Raw genomic sequence first — 20,106 nt, 5'->3', positions numbered from 1 at the left:
TTAACAATGACTAACATACATCGTCTTACAGTTTAATACTAACACACAATTGCTTCTCACAATGGCATTAAGAAGAAAAGAAAAATTGAGCCCAATTGTTACCCCAGAATCCAAGGGATTTGTGTTCAACAACTCCTAGTAATCAAGACAACTATTGAAATGTTGTGGAAAGAAGCACTTTGACACTACCATGATAATTCATCACTGAAGGGTTGGATGTCCAACACATTAGTTTACCTTCTCTGGCAACATTAGCCAATTGAAGTGTAATAACGTCATATCCAGCATTAGGATCCTAAATAAACCATCACAGTCAATGCCTTCCGGGAAACCCTAGATTGCAGAAGCTACACTAGCAAACAGGATTATTCATCTGAAGAGGGGAGGCTGTAGGCCTCACATAAGTAAAGCCTTGGAAGTGGTTGCTATTTGCTTTCGGACTGGACACTGGAGAATCCTGAAGTGGCATATCGGTCCAGAGCGTGTCAAAGTTGGCAACACAGTGTTTTCCAGCAACTTGAGGGCGGAAACTAGGATGGATCTCCCTTGCCTCCAATTTCTTCCAGTTGATCGGCTGGAACCATTTATGGCGCTTAACTTCCTCACTCCCCATTGGTCCACTGCCTAGCCGCTTGCTTGGCTCTTTTTGTAGAAGCTAAAAGAATGACAAGAAATTACTACGTAACAATTTAAAGTACAAGAAAACATTGCCAAACTGTATCTGAGAATCCCTCCAACTCAGATAGGACCAAATTCCACATTCCTCTAGGTTGGAGGGATTGTGGAAATAAATTATAGGCTGAGATATTCAGATACTTACCCCTTTCAATAAAGAATGTGCATCACTAGTCAAAAATGATGGTAGCTTGATTTTTTCCTTTACTATCTTTTGTTGAATTTTCTCACGGTTCCCGCAAGTAAATGGAGGCTGTGTCAGCAGAAAGCAAAACAGTAGAGTTACATAATGCAAATGGCTCAGCCAAAAAGGTAATGCAAATGGATTTTCCTAATGCACCTTCAAATTATCCTGCCTATTTTTTGTTTAAATGATTTTAAGGTTTATTCACTGCCGTTGAAGCAACTACAAAACGAAAACTTGTAGGAACTGATTACACCGCAAGACAAAAAGTTTTCACAAAAGCCATTCAGTGCGATACACAACTATGACCTGCTTATATTGACAAGAAGTAAATATAAGATAATAACCTTCCCGGTGAGCATCTCAAACAATAATATGCCAATGCTCCACCAGTCTGCAGCCTTATTGTGGCCCTTCCCAAGAACAATTTCAGGTGACATATATTCTACAGTTCCGCACAAGGAGTTTGATCTTGTTTTCTCATCAAATTGCTTTGCCATGCCAAAGTCAGTCAACATGGCCTAAAACCAAGAATAAATTAGATGGGAACTAAAGTTACAATTTTGCATAGAGAGAGAGAGAGAGAGAGAGAGAGAGAGAGAGAGAGAGAGAGAGAGAGAGAGAGAGAGAACGTGGCCATCTGCATCCAGTAGGACATTTTCGGGTTTAAGATCCCTGTGCATTATGCCATTAGCATGCAGGTGAGACACTGCTGAGACAATCTCAGACGTATAAATGCGCGCCAGATCCTCTCTGAAACACATTGTGAGAGTTAGTTAGCCGTGCATACTTAGGTTTGTCACAGAAATGTCTAAAGCAGAAAGACAGAACGTACCTGAAAAGTCCCTGGTGGTAGAGCTGAAAAAATAGGTGTCCCCCGTTCAGAAAGTCCAGCACAAGATAAAGTCGATATTTCGTCTGCAGCTTATAAAGATGTAAATTTTCGTTTGTATATGTACACAAGTAAACAACAAAATAAGCAAATCAATTTCATTGTCTTGCTCCTGGGAACTTATTGGCTAATGTCATTACCCCAAAAAAAACTTATTGGCTAATGTACGTTACTTCAGTATACAAGGAAAAAATTTCGAATTCCAAAAATCAGGTTGGGTTTGAGGCTACAAGCACTCCAACAGGAAGCTAGTGATGGGGACAAAACACACAAAATAGAAAATTTCAAGCATTTTACTATTGCTGAGATGAAAATTACCTGGAATGAGTATCTTAGCTGGACGATAAATGGATGCTGTATCTTGGCCAAAATATCCCTCTCTGCTTTCATATATTCAGCATGATTCTTCTCCAATATCTTATCCTTGCGCATTACCTTCATTGCATATATTTCTGCCGTGCCCCTCTTTCGCACCTGAAAGACTTTTCCAAATGCACCCTGACCAACAAGCTTCAGGACCTCAAAATCTTCAAGTCCCACATTCTGGGCCTTAACAGAATTATCATCAGCACATTCAAGAGACCCCTTGGCAATAGGATTATCAACCAAAAGTTCATGAACAACTTTCATGGTCTCGTGCCTGACACTCTCCACAAGTTCCACTGGATCCTCTGTCTTATGTATGGTGAGCTTGCTCAGTTTCATAGATTGACTGACACAAGTGGTGGGACCAACCAAAGAATGTGACCGGTTGTGAATGACCACTGGGTCATCATAGATAAGCTCGGGCACCTCTGTTTTAGGCAGTAAATTCTCAAAATCCACATGACTAACTTCAGTTGAGGCCTGAGCTGGTAAAGGGCCAAATATATCACAAAAGTCAAAGTCATCGTTATCGGAGGGAACAGCGTCAGGAATGGTTAATGGAAAAATTAGGTAGTTTTGGAAGGACGTCTGGGCTTTGGTAAGGATAGGTAACCGTGAGGAAACCATACTGCCCAATTACCAAATGACTGATGCAGGTAGTCAAATGTGGATCGCTGCTTATGGATGAAACTCTTTAAATGGGGCTCCAACTGGTGTACTGCTGCAGGAGCCCTTTGACAGTTCAGGTTCGCAGTTGGAGTCTTGAAGAACGTTGACAGTATACAGACGGAAATCCAGAAGAAGAAGTCGTTCTTGTTTCCCGATTTACAGGAAACAACAGACTCTACGCTGGTTCTTGAATTCATTAACATCTGGCTATCTATCTGTTATTCAAGGGCAGAACAAGTACAACAGAATTAGACATCTGTGAAAATGCATTGCTAATTGTACTCGTCCATAACAAGTTTATAATTAATGTGCGAAACAACAAGTATTTCATGGACAGTGTTACAGCTCTACCAAAGCAACATTTACAGGGGTAAGCAATGCATCAGATAAGCCCATACATAAACTAATGTACACACATTCCAGCTTATTACAAAACATTCATATGAATAGAGCATATATAAGATGTTTGCATAGAAAGGTATGGTAAATTGGTAATAGGTAAGCGCCCGCCATTATTTCCACATACCCATATGGTGCACTATCAGACAAGTCATAACGCAACAGGAAAGATGCTAATCAGGTCCTTACTAGTAAAGACAAAACACAGTGGGAGTAGACTGACAAATAACAGTTAACATAAATCATCAACACAACCGAACCAAAGTGATGGGAAGTCTTATTTGACTTAGTTGTAAACCAAAAATAATGGAAAAACTACTAAAAGAATGGGCAGGGTTAAAATTTAAAAGGGGCTCAGCCTAGATAGTTCTCTATTCTTGGCATTAATCATACTACCTTAGTGTAGTTGCAAATAATACATCGCAGATGTTCTCTATTCTCAGCTTAGATAGTTGCAAATAATGACAAAAACGAAGTTATAAACAAAGTGTTCACAACGAATTCATAAAGTACGTTATTTGTCAAAGTCAACTTTTCATGTGTAAAAATCCAACAAAGCATATGGATTACTTTACATGTTACGTGAAATTTCTCAATATTGTGTTACATGTAACTTTATCGTGTCTATAGTCTATACCAGGACCAAATCCTAAAAAGATAAACACTTGAAGTCCCATTTGCTCATCGATGGTTAATATATCAAGTCCAATTTCGAACAAGGACGAGCCCATGGGCTAAAGCTGCTAAACTTGCGTTTTCTTGGGTCTGCTTTGATTTAAAACGGCATAAACTGGGCCTGCCTTTGACTATGGTATTAATGTTCTCGTCTTTCGGTTATACACGTAATTTTGGCAAGTCTGAAAGTGTCCGTGTTATACGAAATTTAATCATATTAATTACGGTGTATCTATGGAAGTTGATTTTAACAATCTTGTAGACTAAAAACTCGAAATCAATCTTGACTGGTTGTATAACTTGGATGACCCCCGTTTAATGAATTCCTGATGAGAAGTCAATGACAAGGGAACATCAGATCAAACATCGTAGCTAGACGTGTTTCAGAAATCTCTACCACAACACAGACCAAAACAACATAGACTTTGAACAGAACTTTAGATCCCATGGGGTAAACAACAAGCTAGGATGCATCAACAAAATAAAAAGGCGTAAACAACTGATCGAACACAAGGACAACAGAAAGGAGCATGCCTGGTAGCTAGCCCAGAAAAAAACTCTCAACTCATATAGAGAAGACAACAAAAAAAACCCAGTTTTTCTAAAGTTTTAGCACTTCTCTTATTTACTTTTGCGTTCTCATTTTCCTCGTTGTTGAGCCTTCAGAAAGGGAGAGAAATATGAGTTGAAAACGAACATCAAAAAGAGGGAAGCAAAAGGGAAAGAGATTGAAATCTTTTTACCTTGGGGGGGAGGAGGAGGCGGCACAGCAGGGGTCGTGGAAAGAAGGGGAAGGCGAAGAATGTTTAACTTGTTTTTAATGTTGAGAAGACGTACTTCGTGTGTGTTCACGCAAACCTCATATGCATGCACGGGCAAGAGAATAGTTATTCCGCTTGATCGGATACCACGTAAACTATATCATTTATTTTTTATTTGATAATTAAGAGACGAGAAGGGACCCGGAATATTAATGTGCGGATGATGATATTTTGTTTGCAAGAAATACTGAATACCCCTCAATAATTGGCGCACGCAACAGCACAAAGCTGGAACCAGAAGTATATACTATTGTTCAAAACTGATGCTGAAAGTTGACGCCACAACGTGGCGAGATCGCAGGAGTTGCTTTGAGAAGCTAAATAGGAGTAGTAATCTAACGGAATTCCTTGTTTTTGGGTTTGGTTTTCTGATTGGATTTGGACCAAATTCGAATATTCCTTTTTGAATGAAAATAACATGGGTACATATTCTGTTCCAAAAAAAAAACATGGGTACATATGTAACATATCATTGAGTACCTATAGTGTACATACGTGTTAAAAAACACTCATATTTTTTAGTTAAAAATTAATTAAATTAAATAACTATAAGTGCTTAATCAAAACGTTCCATTATTTTATTAAGAGCTCAGGATTCTCGTTTTTTAAAAGTTAGACGATTCGATTGAGTTGGTTTTTTTAATATCATTCAAAAAATTAAGTACTTTAAAAAGTTATCATCTTTGATCTTGATTCCACAGAATGATACGAGATATGTATTTTTTTAAAGAAATAAATTTTACTTCGCAAGTGAAATTTTAGTTCATGCGGATATCGATAGGTGTTTGATTAATTCATTCAATATTTGCAGCTTAACATTGTGAATCGAAAATTGGACGGATTAATCAACACTTACCAATATCCATTTAAACTGATGTTTTATATGATTTTCATAAAATAAACATCTCGAATCATGTGTTAGTGAATCACACACAAAGAATTGGTCTTTTGTATCGACCCCGTCAATACCCATAAAATTACTCGTTGGGTGGTCATGTATTTTTGGGGGGTCAAAATTTGATTACCCCGTGTTGGCAATGCACCTCTTACAATTTTCTTATATATCTAGATCTAGACTAGATGTTCGGGTCAATTTTATACGCCTTGACTAATTTTTTACTCCATAACAACATGAATCCGACAAGTCTCATGATTTCTAATACTAATAAAGAATCTACTACATACGTCCCAATTTATTGTTCAATTTTGATATACGTGCTGTTTATAAAAATATTTATCTTTTAATTTATATATTTAATCAAACTTTGAAATTTTCGTCTAAATTTAAATTTTATCTAACTAATTAAAATTTACTATTAAACAAGAGTTGTAATATTCCAAAATTTTTAATAAATAAAAATTCCGTAATATTAGCTTTTCTTTAAATTCTTGTCTTAACTTATTAAATTCCGATTAATTAGTTAAAGACCGCTTAAAATCAAATCGAGTTTTCAAAATTTAAAAAAAAAAAAAAAAAATATTCTTTGATAATCGAGATTACTTATTCACTAAGAAAGACCATGATTAGCGTCGAAATGATTTTGTGACGTTACGATTAAATTCTTAGACTTTTTCGAAAAAAAAAAAAATCGAAAACCAGACGATCGAACACCGCGAGACTTGTTTCGGCGTATACCCGTACCGATTCCTACACTCACCCACACTAGAATATTTTTCCTCCTCCTCTCCCCCTCTCTGCCATCTCTCACCCGAGCACACCCCCCTCTCTCTTTTCTTCTCCTTTCCAGCCTATTGCCCTGCAAAAGAAAAACCCAGCTGGCAACAGCTATCTCCAGCTGCCACCAGCTAGCTCCAGCCGTCCACCACCACCTCTGCCATTTCTCTCCTCTCCTCTCCAAACCTCTATAAATACCACCCTTCCCCTCTCCATCCGAACCACAGCAAACTCAACCCTCTCTCACTCTTTTGTGTGTCCATAAACCAGTAGAGAAGTTAGAAGAGAGATCGAGTTCCGGCCATGGCCGTTTAGAGAGAGAAACCGAGAGATAAAAGTGGGTTTTCCACTTGCACCACCACTTAATCCGAATTACCACTTCCAAACATCCATAACCACCTCCAGCAACTCAGGACCCTCCTCCAATACCCCAGAGCCGAGCCAATCAGCCGTGCTCCGGTCGTTTCTCCGGCAAACCGAAAATTTCAAAAAACTCGTTTAAAACTTGTTTTGATCAAACCGAAGGTATGTATCTCTTCTCCCACTCTCCCTAAGTATAATAGAGTGGTTTTGATGTGTAAAAAGGGCTTGAAATGAGCCCGAACGAGAAAAAAAAAAAAACAGAAAGCTTACTGTTCGTTTTCTGTCAGATTCACCATTATGATATTATTTCTGGTCCTGACTATCTATTTGATATTATTTATGTAGATGATGACCCTTTTGATATTTATTTTACAATCTTTATGATATTATTATTATGAAAAACTACTGACTTGATATTATTTTATGACGGCATAATATCAGTTTAGTATAAAACGTGATAATTATATCACTTTGATTTATCTAATAGATTAAGTGGATAATTAGTAATATTTTTGTAAAAAAAAAGGGATTTGGATTATAGGTATGCTCAAATTCCTCTTACTAATTGATAAATACAAATAATATGTAAAAAAAAAAATATTTTAAATTAATACTTTTATTTAATTTAAAAGAAAAGGAAATTTGTAGATAAAAAGTATTTATAATATTAGTTTAATATTATTAGAAGTAATAACCATCCTTGTGATAATTATTGTAAAAAAAAAAATAAAAATTTATTTTAAACTATTTAGTAATATGTGGATTATTTTATAAAATCGTAATAATTATTAATTTATCATTAAAGATTAAAATGGTAATAATTATTAATTTGTCATTAAAGATTAACATGGTAATAATTATTAATTTGTTATTAAAGATTAAAATAGTAATAATTATTAATTTGTGATTATAGATAATAAAATTGTGGAAACGAATTTCATGGATTTCAATAAAGTCGTTATTGCCTTATTGTTACTACGTGAACGTAGAAATTGAACAATAGGTACCCCGGGTGGTATTCATACGTTGGAATAAATTGATTAGACGTTAAATCCCTAAGGAAAGTGAAATTATCGTTTATAGTCACAATTGTGACGTTACGGTCAGGAGATAACCAGAGTGGCCGAGGACCGTGGGTTTCCTGAAAGAATGGTCGTCGGTATCGGCACTAGTGGTTTAAGACCGGTGGATTATCATCTTGCGAACCCTGAATATGGCACTGTTGGATTTATCTTCCGGATACTCCGGGGGTGGATTTATTGGATGAAACCGGAGTATGGGTATCATTTCTCGCGGTTGGTTGGTTATCATTCGCTCCTTGTGATGGTACAGCCGAGTTCGACCCGACATGTAGTTTGGTCTTATTCGTCTGGGACCCCAGGCTGGGCAAGCAAGGGGAGGATAAATCGGCAGAGTCGCCATAGTTCAGAGGTTGTTTGGGAGGATTATTTCTCATGGTAGAGAAATCTAGAAATCACCTAAGAACAAGATAATTCATAATATGCTCCTAATTGCTGTAACTTTATTATTCATGCTCATTATTATATTAATGCTTGTATGTTATGGGTTAATGGGTTTAGAGGTATCTACTGGGTGATTTTTCACTCACGGATACATTCGTATCCTGGTAAATCGGTTGCTTCGGCGATCAATTTGCCAGAAGCTGCAGGTATCGATGGCATAGAAGATCAGCCTTGCGAGCCAGATCCGTACTATTCAGGAGAGATACCAGGGGCAGAGACTGAGCAAGATTATGCTTGGAATCCATATCAGAACTAGAGTCGCTCTGAGTTATTGCTCTGTGACGTCATGTCACCCAAAGGCCTCCGTACATGTGGGGTAGAGCATATTAATGTCAACCTTAAGCTGTAATAAGGAGATATTGTCCCGTATTTTGTAATAAAAAGAATATTATTTATGCTAAGTATAATATATTAATGCTTCCGAAATTCCTTGGAAAATCGGGGCGTTACAACTTGGTATCAGAGCATAGGTTCAACCCTCAGACTTGGGTAGGTTGGGTAGATCACATCCGAGAGCGTAGCTCGATCGTATCTATTACATATGTATTCCTCTAAACCTATCAGTACTATATAATCAAGAACGTACGGCGAGAAAACATGAGTCTGACTTCGTAATGAATTACGTGCTTTTGTTAATAGTTCGTATACTTCCAAAAATAGTTTTGACTTATATAGACCCCTTTTTGACTAAAGTTTCGAACACTTGAAGATGGTAAACACTCGCTCGGGAAATGGAACCTTTGATAACGGAGACAACCCTCATCGCGCTAGTACAAGTGGCGGAAACAATGGCAACAACCCTAACGGAAACCTCGGGGGGTAAGATATCTGTTAGATTAGTCTGTAAAGGGTGCGAAATAGAAGTCTCTGGACTGCGGATAACTTGTGATCTCAGAGTTATCGACATGGCGGACTTTGACATAATCTTGGGAATGGATTGGCTTTCTTCTTATCGAGCTGTCATAGATTGCCATCGCAAGGTGGTGACAGCTTATTCGAAGGAAGGGACGTGCTTCAAATTTAAGGGGAATAGACAAGATCCCGTCTCCACTTCATCAGCACACAAATCAAGACCACACAACCAACTAATGGGATGGTTAGCAAGTCTGTCACTTCAAGAGAATGATCAGATGGACTTAGACCTACCCCAAGTGGTGTGTGAATTCGAAGATGTATTCCCTGAAGAACTGCCTGGACTACCTCCGAAGAGGGAGATAGATTTCACTATTGAACTTCAACCGGGTACTGCACCCATATCTATGGCACCGTACAGAATGGCGCCAGTAGAATTGAAGGAGTTAAAAATTCAATTGCAGGAATTGCTGGACAAAGGTTTCATTCGGCCAAGTACATCACCCTGGGGAGCTCCAGCACTCTTTGTCAAGAAGAAGGAAGGAACGTTGCGATTATGTATCGACTACAGACAGTTGAACCGCGCGACGATCAAGAACAGATATCCACTACCGAGAATCAATGACTTGTTTGACCAACTGAGAGGGTCAACTTGTTTCTCGAAGATCGATTTGAGGTCCGGATATCACCAATTGCGTATTAGGGATAGCGATATTCCTATAACTGCATTTCGGACTCGATACGGTCACTATGAATTCTTGGTGATGCCATTTGGATTGACCAACGCGCCGGCAGTGTTCATGTGCTTGATGAACAAGATCTTTCAGCCGTACTTAGACAAATTTGTGGTGGTCTTCATCGACGATATCTTGGTTTACTCACCAACAGAGGAAGCACATGAAGAACATCTAAGAATCGTATTGCAAACCCTTAGAGACAATCAACGGTATGCTAAGGCTAGTAAGTGCGAGTTCTGGATGAAAGAGGTAAAATTTCTAGGACATGTTGTGTCAGAAAAAGGGATCTCCGTCGACGATAGCAAAGTTGACGCCGTTCTGAATTGGAAGCAACCCACGACGGTGTTTGAAATTCGGAGCTTTCTAGGACTAGCTGGATACTACAGAAGGTTTATACAAGATTTCTCAACTTTATCCAAGCCCATGTTCCGACTAACTCAGAAAGGAGTCAAGTTCGTATGGAATGAAGCATGCGAGAAGTCATTCCAGGAGCTGAAAAGGAGATTGACCAGTGCGCCGATACTGATTATTCCTGAGAGAGATGTAGGATATTCAGTGTACTGTGACGCCTCAAGAGACGGACTTGGATGTGTGCTTATGCAGAATGGGAAAGTTATAGAATACGGCTCACGTCAACTAAAGCCACATGAAAGGAACTACCCTACGCACGATTTGGAATTAGCAGCAGTGATATTCGCCCTCAAGACTTGGCGTTATTACTTATATGGGGAAGAATTTGAAGTATTCACTGATCATAAGAGTCTGAAATATTTATTCACCCAGAAGGAGCTAAATTTGCGCCAACGACGATGGATGGAATACATGGAGGACTACAAGTTGACTTTGTCATATCACCCAGGCAAAGCCAATGTAGTTGCTGATGCACTTAGTCGCAAGGTCAGAGGACAAGTGGCAAGTATGGCGGTCAGAGAATGGAAGATGATGGATGAGATCAATGAGTTCAGACTTCAACCATCTCCGGAATCTAGCAGCGCATGCTTATTCGCCATAATGGCTACACCAGCGTTGCACAGAGAAATCCTGCTCGCTCAGACTTTCGATCAGGAGTGCGACTTTATTCGATACCAAATGGTGACCAACAAAGCAGTTACCGGATGGACAGTTTACCCTGACAAGAGTTTGAGATTCAGAGACAGGATATTTGTACCAGATATAGGGACTCTTAGAGAAGCAGTTCTGAAGGAGTTCCATCATTCCAACTTCGCTGTACATCCAGGGGGCAACAAGATGTATCATAACCTGCGCCGCCTGTATTGGTGGAGCGGAATGAAGAATGACGTGGCCAAGTATGTCTCCACATGCCTCACGTGCCAACAAGTGAAGGCTGAGCACAAGAAACCAGGAGGACAACTACAATCTCTACCTATCCCAGGATGGAAATGGGAGCACATCACTATGGATTTCGTCACAGGATTGCCTAGATCAGTCAATAACCACAATGCTATCTGGGTAATCGTCGATCGTCTGACAAAGTCTGCACACTTTTTACCGGTGCGAGTGACAGACTCCATGGACACGCTCAGCCGATTGTACATAAAGGAGATCATCAGATTGCACGGAGTACCGGTATCGATTGTGTCAGATCGAGAGCCACGATTCACTTCGGCATTCTGGCAAGGTTTACAGAAAGCGCTGGGGACAGATCTTAGGATGAGCACCGCCTTCCACCCTCAAACAGACGGACAATCCGAAAGGACGATTCAGACCCTAGAGGATATGCTTCGAGCCTGTGTACTAGATTTCCAAGGGAGTTGGGAGCGACATCTACCCTTGGTGGAGTTCTCTTACAATAACAGTTATCAGTCAAGCATAGAAATGGCTCCATTCGAGGCACTGTATGGACGCCCTTGCAGATCACCGATATGCTGGACCGAAGTAGGAGAGATACACCTACTTGGACCAGATCTTGTCAAAGAGACAAATGAGAAGATCAAAATCATCACTCAGCGGATCAAAACAGCACAAAGCCGCCAAAAGAGTTATGCTGACAGAAGAACGCGACCTTTAGAGTTCACCGTTGGTGACCACGTCTTCCTCAAGATCAGACCTAAACGTGGAGTCATCAGGTTTGGGAAGAAAGGAAAGCTGGCGCCTCGCTACATCGGACCGTTTGAGATTCTCGAACGAATTGGAGAAGTTGCGTATAGGCTAGCGCTGCCGCCACAGCTTGACAGAGTACACAATGTATTTCATGTCTCCATGCTGAGAAAGTACATGGCCCACCCTTCCCACATCATCAACTGGGAAGATGTCACAGTTGACGAGGACTCGACATTCGAGGAGAGACCCGTTGCAATCCAGGACCACGGAGAGAAGGTCATTAGAGGAAAAACAATCAAGCTAGTTAGAGTACTCTGGCGACACCGTGGTATAGAAGAAAGTACTTGGGAAAGAGAAGATGTAATGAGAGAGAATTATAAAGAGCTTTTTCCCGTAGAGAGTGCACCATAAATTTCGGGGACGAAATTTTGTTAAGGGGAATAGGTTGTAATATTCCAAAATTTTTAATAAATAAAAATTCCGTAATATTAGCTTTTCTTTAAATTCTTGTCTTAACTTATTAAATTCCGATTAATTAGTTAAAGACCGCTTAAAATCAAATCGAGTTTTCAAAATTTAAAAAAAAAAAAAAAAAATATTCTTTGATAATCGAGATTACTTATTCACTAAGAAAGACCATGATTAGCGTCGAAATGATTTTGTGACGTTACGATTAAATTCTTAGACTTTTTCGAAAAAAAAAAAAATCGAAAACCAGACGATCGAACACCGCGAGACTTGTTTCGGCGTATACCCGTACCGATTCCTACACTCACCCACACTAGAATATTTTTCCTCCTCCTCTCCCCCTCTCTGCCATCTCTCACCCGAGCACACCCCCCTCTCTCTTTTCTTCTCCTTTCCAGCCTATTGCCCTGCAAAAGAAAAACCCAGCTGGCAACAGCTATCTCCAGCTGCCACCAGCTAGCTCCAGCCGTCCACCACCACCTCTGCCATTTCTCTCCTCTCCTCTCCAAACCTCTATAAATACCACCCTTCCCCTCTCCATCCGAACCACAGCAAACTCAACCCTCTCTCACTCTTTTGTGTGTCCATAAACCAGTAGAGAAGTTAGAAGAGAGATCGAGTTCCGGCCATGGCCGTTTAGAGAGAGAAACCGAGAGATAAAAGTGGGTTTTCCACTTGCACCACCACTTAATCCGAATTACCACTTCCAAACATCCATAACCACCTCCAGCAACTCAGGACCCTCCTCCAATACCCCAGAGCCGAGCCAATCAGCCGTGCTCCGGTCGTTTCTCCGGCAAACCGAAAATTTCAAAAAACTCGTTTAAAACTTGTTTTGATCAAACCGAAGGTATGTATCTCTTCTCCCACTCTCCCTAAGTATAATAGAGTGGTTTTGATGTGTAAAAAGGGCTTGAAATGAGCCCGAACGAGAAAAAAAAAAAAACAGAAAGCTTACTGTTCGTTTTCTGTCAGATTCACCATTATGATATTATTTCTGGTCCTGACTATCTATTTGATATTATTTATGTAGATGATGACCCTTTTGATATTTATTTTACAATCTTTATGATATTATTATTATGAAAAACTACTGACTTGATATTATTTTATGACGGCATAATATCAGTTTAGTATAAAACGTGATAATTATATCACTTTGATTTATCTAATAGATTAAGTGGATAATTAGTAATATTTTTGTAAAAAAAAAAGGGATTTGGATTATAGGTATGCTCAAATTCCTCTTACTAATTGATAAATACAAATAATATGTAAAAAAAAAAATATTTTAAATTAATACTTTTATTTAATTTAAAAGAAAAGGAAATTTGTAGATAAAAAGTATTTATAATATTAGTTTAATATTATTAGAAGTAATAACCATCCTTGTGATAATTATTGTAAAAAAAAAAATAAAAATTTATTTTAAACTATTTAGTAATATGTGGATTATTTTATAAAATCGTAATAATTATTAATTTATCATTAAAGATTAAAATGGTAATAATTATTAATTTGTCATTAAAGATTAACATGGTAATAATTATTAATTTGTTATTAAAGATTAAAATAGTAATAATTATTAATTTGTGATTATAGATAATAAAATTGTGGAAACGAATTTCATGGATTTCAATAAAGTCGTTATTGCCTTATTGTTACTACGTGAACGTAGAAATTGAACAATAGGTACCCCGGGTGGTATTCATACGTTGGAATAAATTGATTAGACGTTAAATCCCTAAGGAAAGTGAAATTATCGTTTATAGTCACAATTGTGACGTTACGGTCAGGAGATAACCAGAGTGGCCGAGGACCGTGGGTTTCCTGAAAGAATGGTCGTCGGTATCGGCACTAGTGGTTTAAGACCGGTGGATTATCATCTTGCGAACCCTGAATATGGCACTGTTGGATTTATCTTCCGGATACTCCGGGGGTGGATTTATTGGATGAAACCGGAGTATGGGTATCATTTCTCGCGGTTGGTTGGTTATCATTCGCTCCTTGTGATGGTACAGCCGAGTTCGACCCGACATGTAGTTTGGTCTTATTCGTCTGGGACCCCAGGCTGGGCAAGCAAGGGGAGGATAAATCGGCAGAGTCGCCATAGTTCAGAGGTTGTTTGGGAGGATTATTTCTCATGGTAGAGAAATCTAGAAATCACCTAAGAACAAGATAATTCATAATATGCTCCTAATTGCTGTAACTTTATTATTCATGCTCATTATTATATTAATGCTTGTATGTTATGGGTTAATGGGTTTAGAGGTATCTACTGGGTGATTTTTCACTCACGGATACATTCGTATCCTGGTAAATCGGTTGCTTCGGCGATCAATTTGCCAGAAGCTGCAGGTATCGATGGCATAGAAGATCAGCCTTGCGAGCCAGATCCGTACTATTCAGGAGAGATACCAGGGGCAGAGACTGAGCAAGATTATGCTTGGAATCCATATCAGAACTAGAGTCGCTCTGAGTTATTGCTCTGTGACGTCATGTCACCCAAAGGCCTCCGTACATGTGGGGTAGAGCATATTAATGTCAACCTTAAGCTGTAATAAGGAGATATTGTCCCGTATTTTGTAATAAAAAGAATATTATTTATGCTAAGTATAATATATTAATGCTTCCGAAATTCCTTGGAAAATCGGGGCGTTACAAGATTCATATTATATATATAAAGTACTATAAATAATTAAGCATAATAAACTCTAAAAATGAGGAAAAGGTTTATCAGAGTAAGAATTCCGAAATTCTTTTGGATAGTGTTGCCGAAATTTATTTAGAAGAAAAAAACTTTGGAAATAATTGACTGGACAGAAATTTTTCCCGGGAGAGCTAAAGAAATAGTCACTATCTCTGCGACGGAGCTCTGAAGCACCACCGCCGTACTGCTGCTCGACGGCGATAGCTTTCCTCAAACTCCTGTTTTCCTTGCCTGAATTCAAAACCATCAAATCCATAGGACTAGGAGTACGTGTTTTAGTCCAGCTTTTGGAACCCTAGCAAAACATTAGGCCCTTTCTTCACCATGTGTGATGCCGTATCTTCAAAAACTTTCCTTTTACCTTATTCCATTACAGTATCGCCCAATTCCAAGTTTGGTAGTTGCAGTTGCATATCCGCAATTGGGCGCACGCTACGGATTTCGACCCCTCGAAATGGGGGTTCACAATTTACCCGTGCTTGTTTCGGATCGAATGAAGCCGATGACAATTCAGCGAAATCGACAAATTCGATGGAAACTAGTCGAAATTCGATTCGAACAGCCTTTAGTGGGGAACTAGGGCTTAAGGAGAGAGGAAAACAGCAAATTGACCTCAAACGTGGGAAAGAGAAATCGAAGAGCGAAAACAGGGTTTATATGGGTAAGGAAACAAAGGTGGATGCTCGAATTAATGAGGCGTCGATTTCGTCTGGTGTTGATTTTATTGAGAGGTTGAAGGATGAGGATTTGGTTAGAAGTGAAGAAGGGTGTGATGAGAAGTTGGAGGAATTAGAGAGGCGAAATGGGGACCGAAATGCGAGGAGGGGTAGACAACTGATGAAGAGATCAAACATGTTGGCAAAGCAAGTCATAAGCACCCAATCTGCTCTTAGCCTAGGCTTTGTCTCACAGCTTTGGGTGGACACTGTATCTGTGAGTTCAGCATATACATTCTCATCTTCAATTAATAATAAAACACTATGGATATTGAATTGTGGGTAATGTAATATACCTATGACATTTGAGACTGAATGGCTATTGCCTGTCGACCCATAATAGTGAAAACGAAACATATAAATTCTTGTTATAAATGAGCCAATCTCTACTGCTCCGATGAAGTGCAGTACTTAGGGACTCTGTTGCCATGTGATTTTCCAACTCCGTGACAGTAATTTAAACTGCAGTTTGCTTTTGTATGTTAGAGTTTGTCAATTATAAGTTGGCACTTAACCTGATATTGTTTTCCCCTTGTGCTTCCTAGTGGGTGGTATTGGTGGTAGAGGTGCGGCCAAACTTGCTTTCTGGGGAATCAGAAAGGTTTTTTCTGGAGAATGTTAGTCAGGTAAACATTCATGGAAAAATTGCTTTCTCTCTATGCGCAGAGTGATTCTGATATTCCTTATGTAGTTGTTGTCTTTCCTTATCAGTTACCATTGACAATACTGCAGAAAAATGTGCTGCCTGGCTTTTGTCAATTTTTTGTTTTCTTTTGAAGAATGGTGGCATGAGAACTTTCACTCTTTTGCCCTTCATTTGTAATTTTATGCAAAATAAATTAATACAAACTTGACAGCCTTACGCCTTGTTCTATGATGGTGAGCTAAACTGCTCAAAGTGACAGTGGCATGGTGTTTGTACCCCTGAATTTTGCGATGTTTCTGTGTAGGCACAGTTAAAGATGTATCGTTTCATCTTTTTAGGACAAGTCTGATGTTTTCATCATGCATATGTAATGTGTTAGTTTCTAGAACAGTGAATGCCAAATCCTATGTAGCACGCACACCACTTATAGGACACTGACAATCTCCGGACACGGGTCCGACACTCAAATTCAAAGTGTCCTATTTTTCTCAATGTTTTCCGCTTGGACACTTTGGGGATGCTTGTAAAAAATGCTTCGGACACCGGTAAAACAAGTCGGGCTTGGGCAACGCCTTCTTTTCTAGGAACATCCCACCACTGAATGATGAACCTTGCCAGTTGTGAGAAATGAAATTGTAGGTTCTAATTAGAACTTAGGGAAGTCGTATCTATTTTGTGATGGGTGATGGTTTATGGGTTAGAAAGACACTGATGAAATGCTTTTCGTTGGAATACTTTTGTGGATGATATAATGATAAATATAATTTTAGGTACACATGGTGTTGCTTTCTTTAGTTTTAGAGCCTTACTTTCTTTAGTTTCTATTCCTATAATTGTATGCTTCAATGTTTTTTAAAATGCGTCACCAAATGTGTCGCATCCTCCAATTTTTGAAATTTACTTGTCGGCGTGTCGGTGTCGTGTCACGTGTCGGTGCTACATAGGCCAAATCTCTACCAGTTACTCCTTGCATTTGTTGTATCAAAATACCATTGTGCAATCTTATTGAGGATCTGGTATTATCTCTAGGTTGGCGATGTGGTGCTAATCCCAGATGAGAGTGTGCTGGAAAATGACTTCCATATGGTTGGCCTGGAAACGTTGGTATGTTTAACTTCGCACGGTTCCTCAGTGTTTTATGTAGATAAAAGTTACTGAGAGAAACAGGGGGAGTCCGTTGACAATATATAAAGGCTACACTATTAGCTCCCTGGTATTCTGCTCTTATGGTTGGATCTAGTTTTCTGCATCTTACTGAACTGATAACCAACCGACAAGTGCAGTTTTAAAGATAGCCATGGTGTCTTTCGTTATTTCATAAATCGCGTGAGACTGGTACTGATTTGTTTTTACAAAGAAGTTTGGTTCTCTGTCTGAGTTGATAAAATTATATCAGGGAGTAAATGATCCTCGGAAAAAAAATAAATGAAAGCTTACATACTTGTAGCTACTTGTTTCTGTCGGTTTGCTCATCAAGTTGTTCAAAGCCAAAGAATATAGAACAAAAGCTGCTGTTTTGGTATACAGGTAAAGCAATTCCTGTAATTGGTCTGTCATGAGGGAACTTTGCAATGCTAGGGTAGTTGATGTGGCCTTAAATTGACTATACAATGTTGTGGAGGAAATCTTTCGAACATGCGAAGTATTTGTTATGGTACATGCTGATTTTTTGTTCTTTTTGATCAGAGGTACATGCTGATTATAGTAAGATACCATTTCAATGTTGGACATTTAGTCATGCACATAGACTCAGGAGAAGACCTCAAGAAGTTGAAATTTGTAGCCCCTTGTCCTTTTAAAAGATGGTGTATTTCTTATTAACACATGTTTAACTCTTTTTAGGGCTGTGTTACTCCTTTGTGGAGTAGATTATCGCTTTGGGTTTATAGTGCCGCTATATATTGCTTGAGCCATCATTTTTTAAGTTAAATTTGAAACTTCATCATATTTCTAATTCTGAAAGATGGATGCAATGGCATGGGAAGACAATTGGAATTGCTGCATGCCATGGAAAGCTTGGATCTCCCGTTATTAATTTCATCTTGACTCTCCTGTCTGTCTTCAGTTTCTTTTTTGCAATTTTTTAAAAATCTGTCTGTCTAATTGGAAGTTCTTCTTTTGATAGGTAGGATACAATGTGGTAACAGCAGGACGGCGAAGTTTTGGCAAGGTAAGCCTATCCTTCGTGTAACGGCATCACCACATGCACTGAGATTCCATGGGATTCCACCCCCCCACATTCATCTCCATCTCATGTTCATATAGGTGCGGGGATACACTTTCAACTTGAACTCAGGAGCTGTGGAATCACTTGAGCTTGATTCATTTGGTGTATCCATCATTCCATCAAGTTTGGTAGGTACATGGGCCTTTCATTCACACTCACAAATTTAATAGGTTGAATGATGGTTATGACTGTAATATGCCAAGATCTTTCTGACTGGACCAAGCTGCCTTTTATAGTTACTAAATCCATGGAGAAGAAAGTTTGATACAGCAAATTTTCTACAATTCCAGGTGAGCACGTACGCTTTGCTTGTTGAGGATGTGCTGGAAGTTGTATCTGACACTGTTGTAGTGCATGAAGCTGCAGCTTCGCGCATTCAGAGGCTTACAAAGGTACTTGCTTTGAGTCCATCTATGATGGCTTCTACTTGTGTTTTACTTATGTTCTTTTTCATTTTCTCTCGTCGTTGCCAGTTTATATTTGTTTGTTTAAAACTTGTATGCACCTATTGTTAATGTGCTTACTGCCTACATATGTGAAGAAATATTTTGCATTTAGACAACAAAACTGATACCATGGCCAAACTATCCGACCCTGTAATGCACTTTCACACTCAGATATATATATATATATGCACACACTCACACGAGGACGTGCAGTCGTGCATGCATGGAAGTATAGTGTTTCAGGCAGTCCAAGTGACCTCTTGAATTATTTGTTGATGCCAGGGTTTTTGGGGTTCGCAAAGGTTGGGAAAATCTACTGATGAGTTTGGAGATTATTCTGACCCAGAAAGAGAACCTGTTCAATTTGATCATGGGGGGAGCAGGCTAAGAGATCATGGTGCGAGCAGGCAGAAAAGCTTTACAAGCCGCAAGTTCCGCCCGAAAATGAGAGAAAGTGAGGAAGATTTGGAGCTTCCTATGGATTATTTATGATCTGCTAGGCTCTGGTCCTTGCGCCTTTTGTGTATAGTCTGATCCTATGTGCTACCTCCACTTGTTGTAACATTCATCCTATCATTTAGGTTATACCATCCCCCTTTACCAGTTGATACTGTTTGAAACGAAGTTTGCTTCAAGTTCTTTTTTCAGGTCTGGTGTTTGTATATAATTTTACCTGTAAAGAGATGAGACTAGAAACGGCACATAATCACAGAGGACATCGTTTCGAGAAAAAAATACGCTGTTTGGGGGCATGATATGATTTGTTCAACTTTGTAGGGTTTGAGAAACTTTCATCCTTTATCTAGCATTGGTATCAGCTCAGTTAATTAACAAGGCATATGAGGATAGTATTTTGTTATTTCCTTCTGATGACCTGAAACACCATCTCACGGGGAAAACCAAAGGAAAAAGTGCATAAATGAACATGTTGCTATTACGGGTGGAGAGAAGATGGAAAAGCCATAGTTGAAATATCTAAGCATTGCTGCTGCTGCTACGTT

The 20,106-nt window shown here is 39.0% G+C and overlaps 2 protein-coding genes and 1 long non-coding RNA gene across 7 annotated transcripts; 2 read left to right on the top strand and 1 right to left on the bottom strand.

Annotated features, from left to right (window-relative positions):
• Positions 1 to 184: 184 nt before the first annotated feature.
• LOC131326171 (serine/threonine-protein kinase AtPK2/AtPK19-like) lies at positions 185 to 4,737 on the bottom strand. Of its 3 annotated transcripts, none has more exons than XM_058358797.1 (7): positions 4,604 to 4,737; positions 2,070 to 3,001; positions 1,695 to 1,717; positions 1,492 to 1,612; positions 1,207 to 1,380; positions 821 to 928; positions 185 to 655 (listed from the first exon to the last, which is right to left on the bottom strand). In XM_058358797.1, the coding sequence occupies exons 2-7, from the start codon at positions 2,742 to 2,744 to the stop codon at positions 353 to 355; spliced, it is 1,404 nt and encodes a 467-aa protein (XP_058214780.1). In that variant the 5' UTR covers positions 2,745 to 3,001; positions 4,604 to 4,737; the 3' UTR covers positions 185 to 352. The 3 variants fall into 3 exon arrangements, with proteins under 3 accessions (XP_058214780.1, XP_058214777.1, XP_058214779.1); XM_058358794.1 differs by having other exon boundaries at positions 1,695 to 1,777; positions 4,604 to 4,736; XM_058358796.1 differs by lacking the exon at positions 4,604 to 4,737 and adding an exon at positions 4,490 to 4,547 and having other exon boundaries at positions 1,695 to 1,777.
• Positions 4,738 to 6,013: 1,276 nt separating this feature from the next.
• Positions 6,014 to 15,023, top strand: LOC131326169 (uncharacterized). Its single transcript, XR_009199924.1, has 2 exons — positions 6,014 to 8,274; positions 13,211 to 15,023. It is a non-coding gene; the product is annotated as an uncharacterized LOC131326169 (long non-coding RNA).
• Positions 15,024 to 15,140: 117 nt separating this feature from the next.
• LOC131326168 (uncharacterized) lies at positions 15,141 to 19,898 on the top strand. 3 transcript variants are annotated; one of them, XM_058358790.1, is made up of 7 exons: positions 15,144 to 16,003; positions 16,332 to 16,412; positions 17,462 to 17,536; positions 18,558 to 18,602; positions 18,698 to 18,787; positions 18,950 to 19,051; positions 19,388 to 19,898. In XM_058358790.1, exons 1-7 carry the CDS (start codon positions 15,395 to 15,397, stop codon positions 19,595 to 19,597), a joined length of 1,212 nt encoding a protein of 403 aa, XP_058214773.1. In that variant the 5' UTR covers positions 15,144 to 15,394; the 3' UTR covers positions 19,598 to 19,898. The 3 variants fall into 3 exon arrangements, with proteins under 3 accessions (XP_058214775.1, XP_058214774.1, XP_058214773.1); XM_058358792.1 differs by lacking the exon at positions 16,332 to 16,412 and having other exon boundaries at positions 15,141 to 16,003; XM_058358791.1 differs by lacking the exon at positions 17,462 to 17,536 and having other exon boundaries at positions 15,142 to 16,003.
• Positions 19,899 to 20,106: the final 208 nt, after the last annotated feature.

Source organism: Rhododendron vialii, chromosome 5a (assembly GCF_030253575.1).
Source record: "Rhododendron vialii isolate Sample 1 chromosome 5a, ASM3025357v1".
Classification (NCBI taxonomy): domain Eukaryota; kingdom Viridiplantae; phylum Streptophyta; class Magnoliopsida; order Ericales; family Ericaceae; genus Rhododendron; species Rhododendron vialii.
This window is presented reverse-complemented; position numbering and strand designations above follow the sequence as displayed.

Coding starts and splice junctions, on each gene's coding strand:
- LOC131326171 (XM_058358794.1), bottom strand. CDS start 2,744: ATGGTTTCCTCACGGTTACCTATCCTTACCAAAGCCCAGACGTCCTTC. Junction 929..1,206: donor TTGAGATGCTCACCGGGAAG/GTTATTATCTTA, acceptor CTGCTGACACAG/CCTCCATTTACTTGCGGGAA. Junction 656..820: donor CACATTCTTTATTGAAAGGG/GTAAGTATCTGA, acceptor TCATTCTTTTAG/CTTCTACAAAAAGAGCCAAG.
- LOC131326168 (XM_058358790.1), top strand. CDS start 15,395: ATGTGTGATGCCGTATCTTCAAAAACTTTCCTTTTACCTTATTCCATT. Junction 16,004..16,331: donor TTTGGGTGGACACTGTATCT/GTGAGTTCAGCA, acceptor TGTGCTTCCTAG/TGGGTGGTATTGGTGGTAGA. Junction 18,788..18,949: donor CCATCATTCCATCAAGTTTG/GTAGGTACATGG, acceptor CTACAATTCCAG/GTGAGCACGTACGCTTTGCT.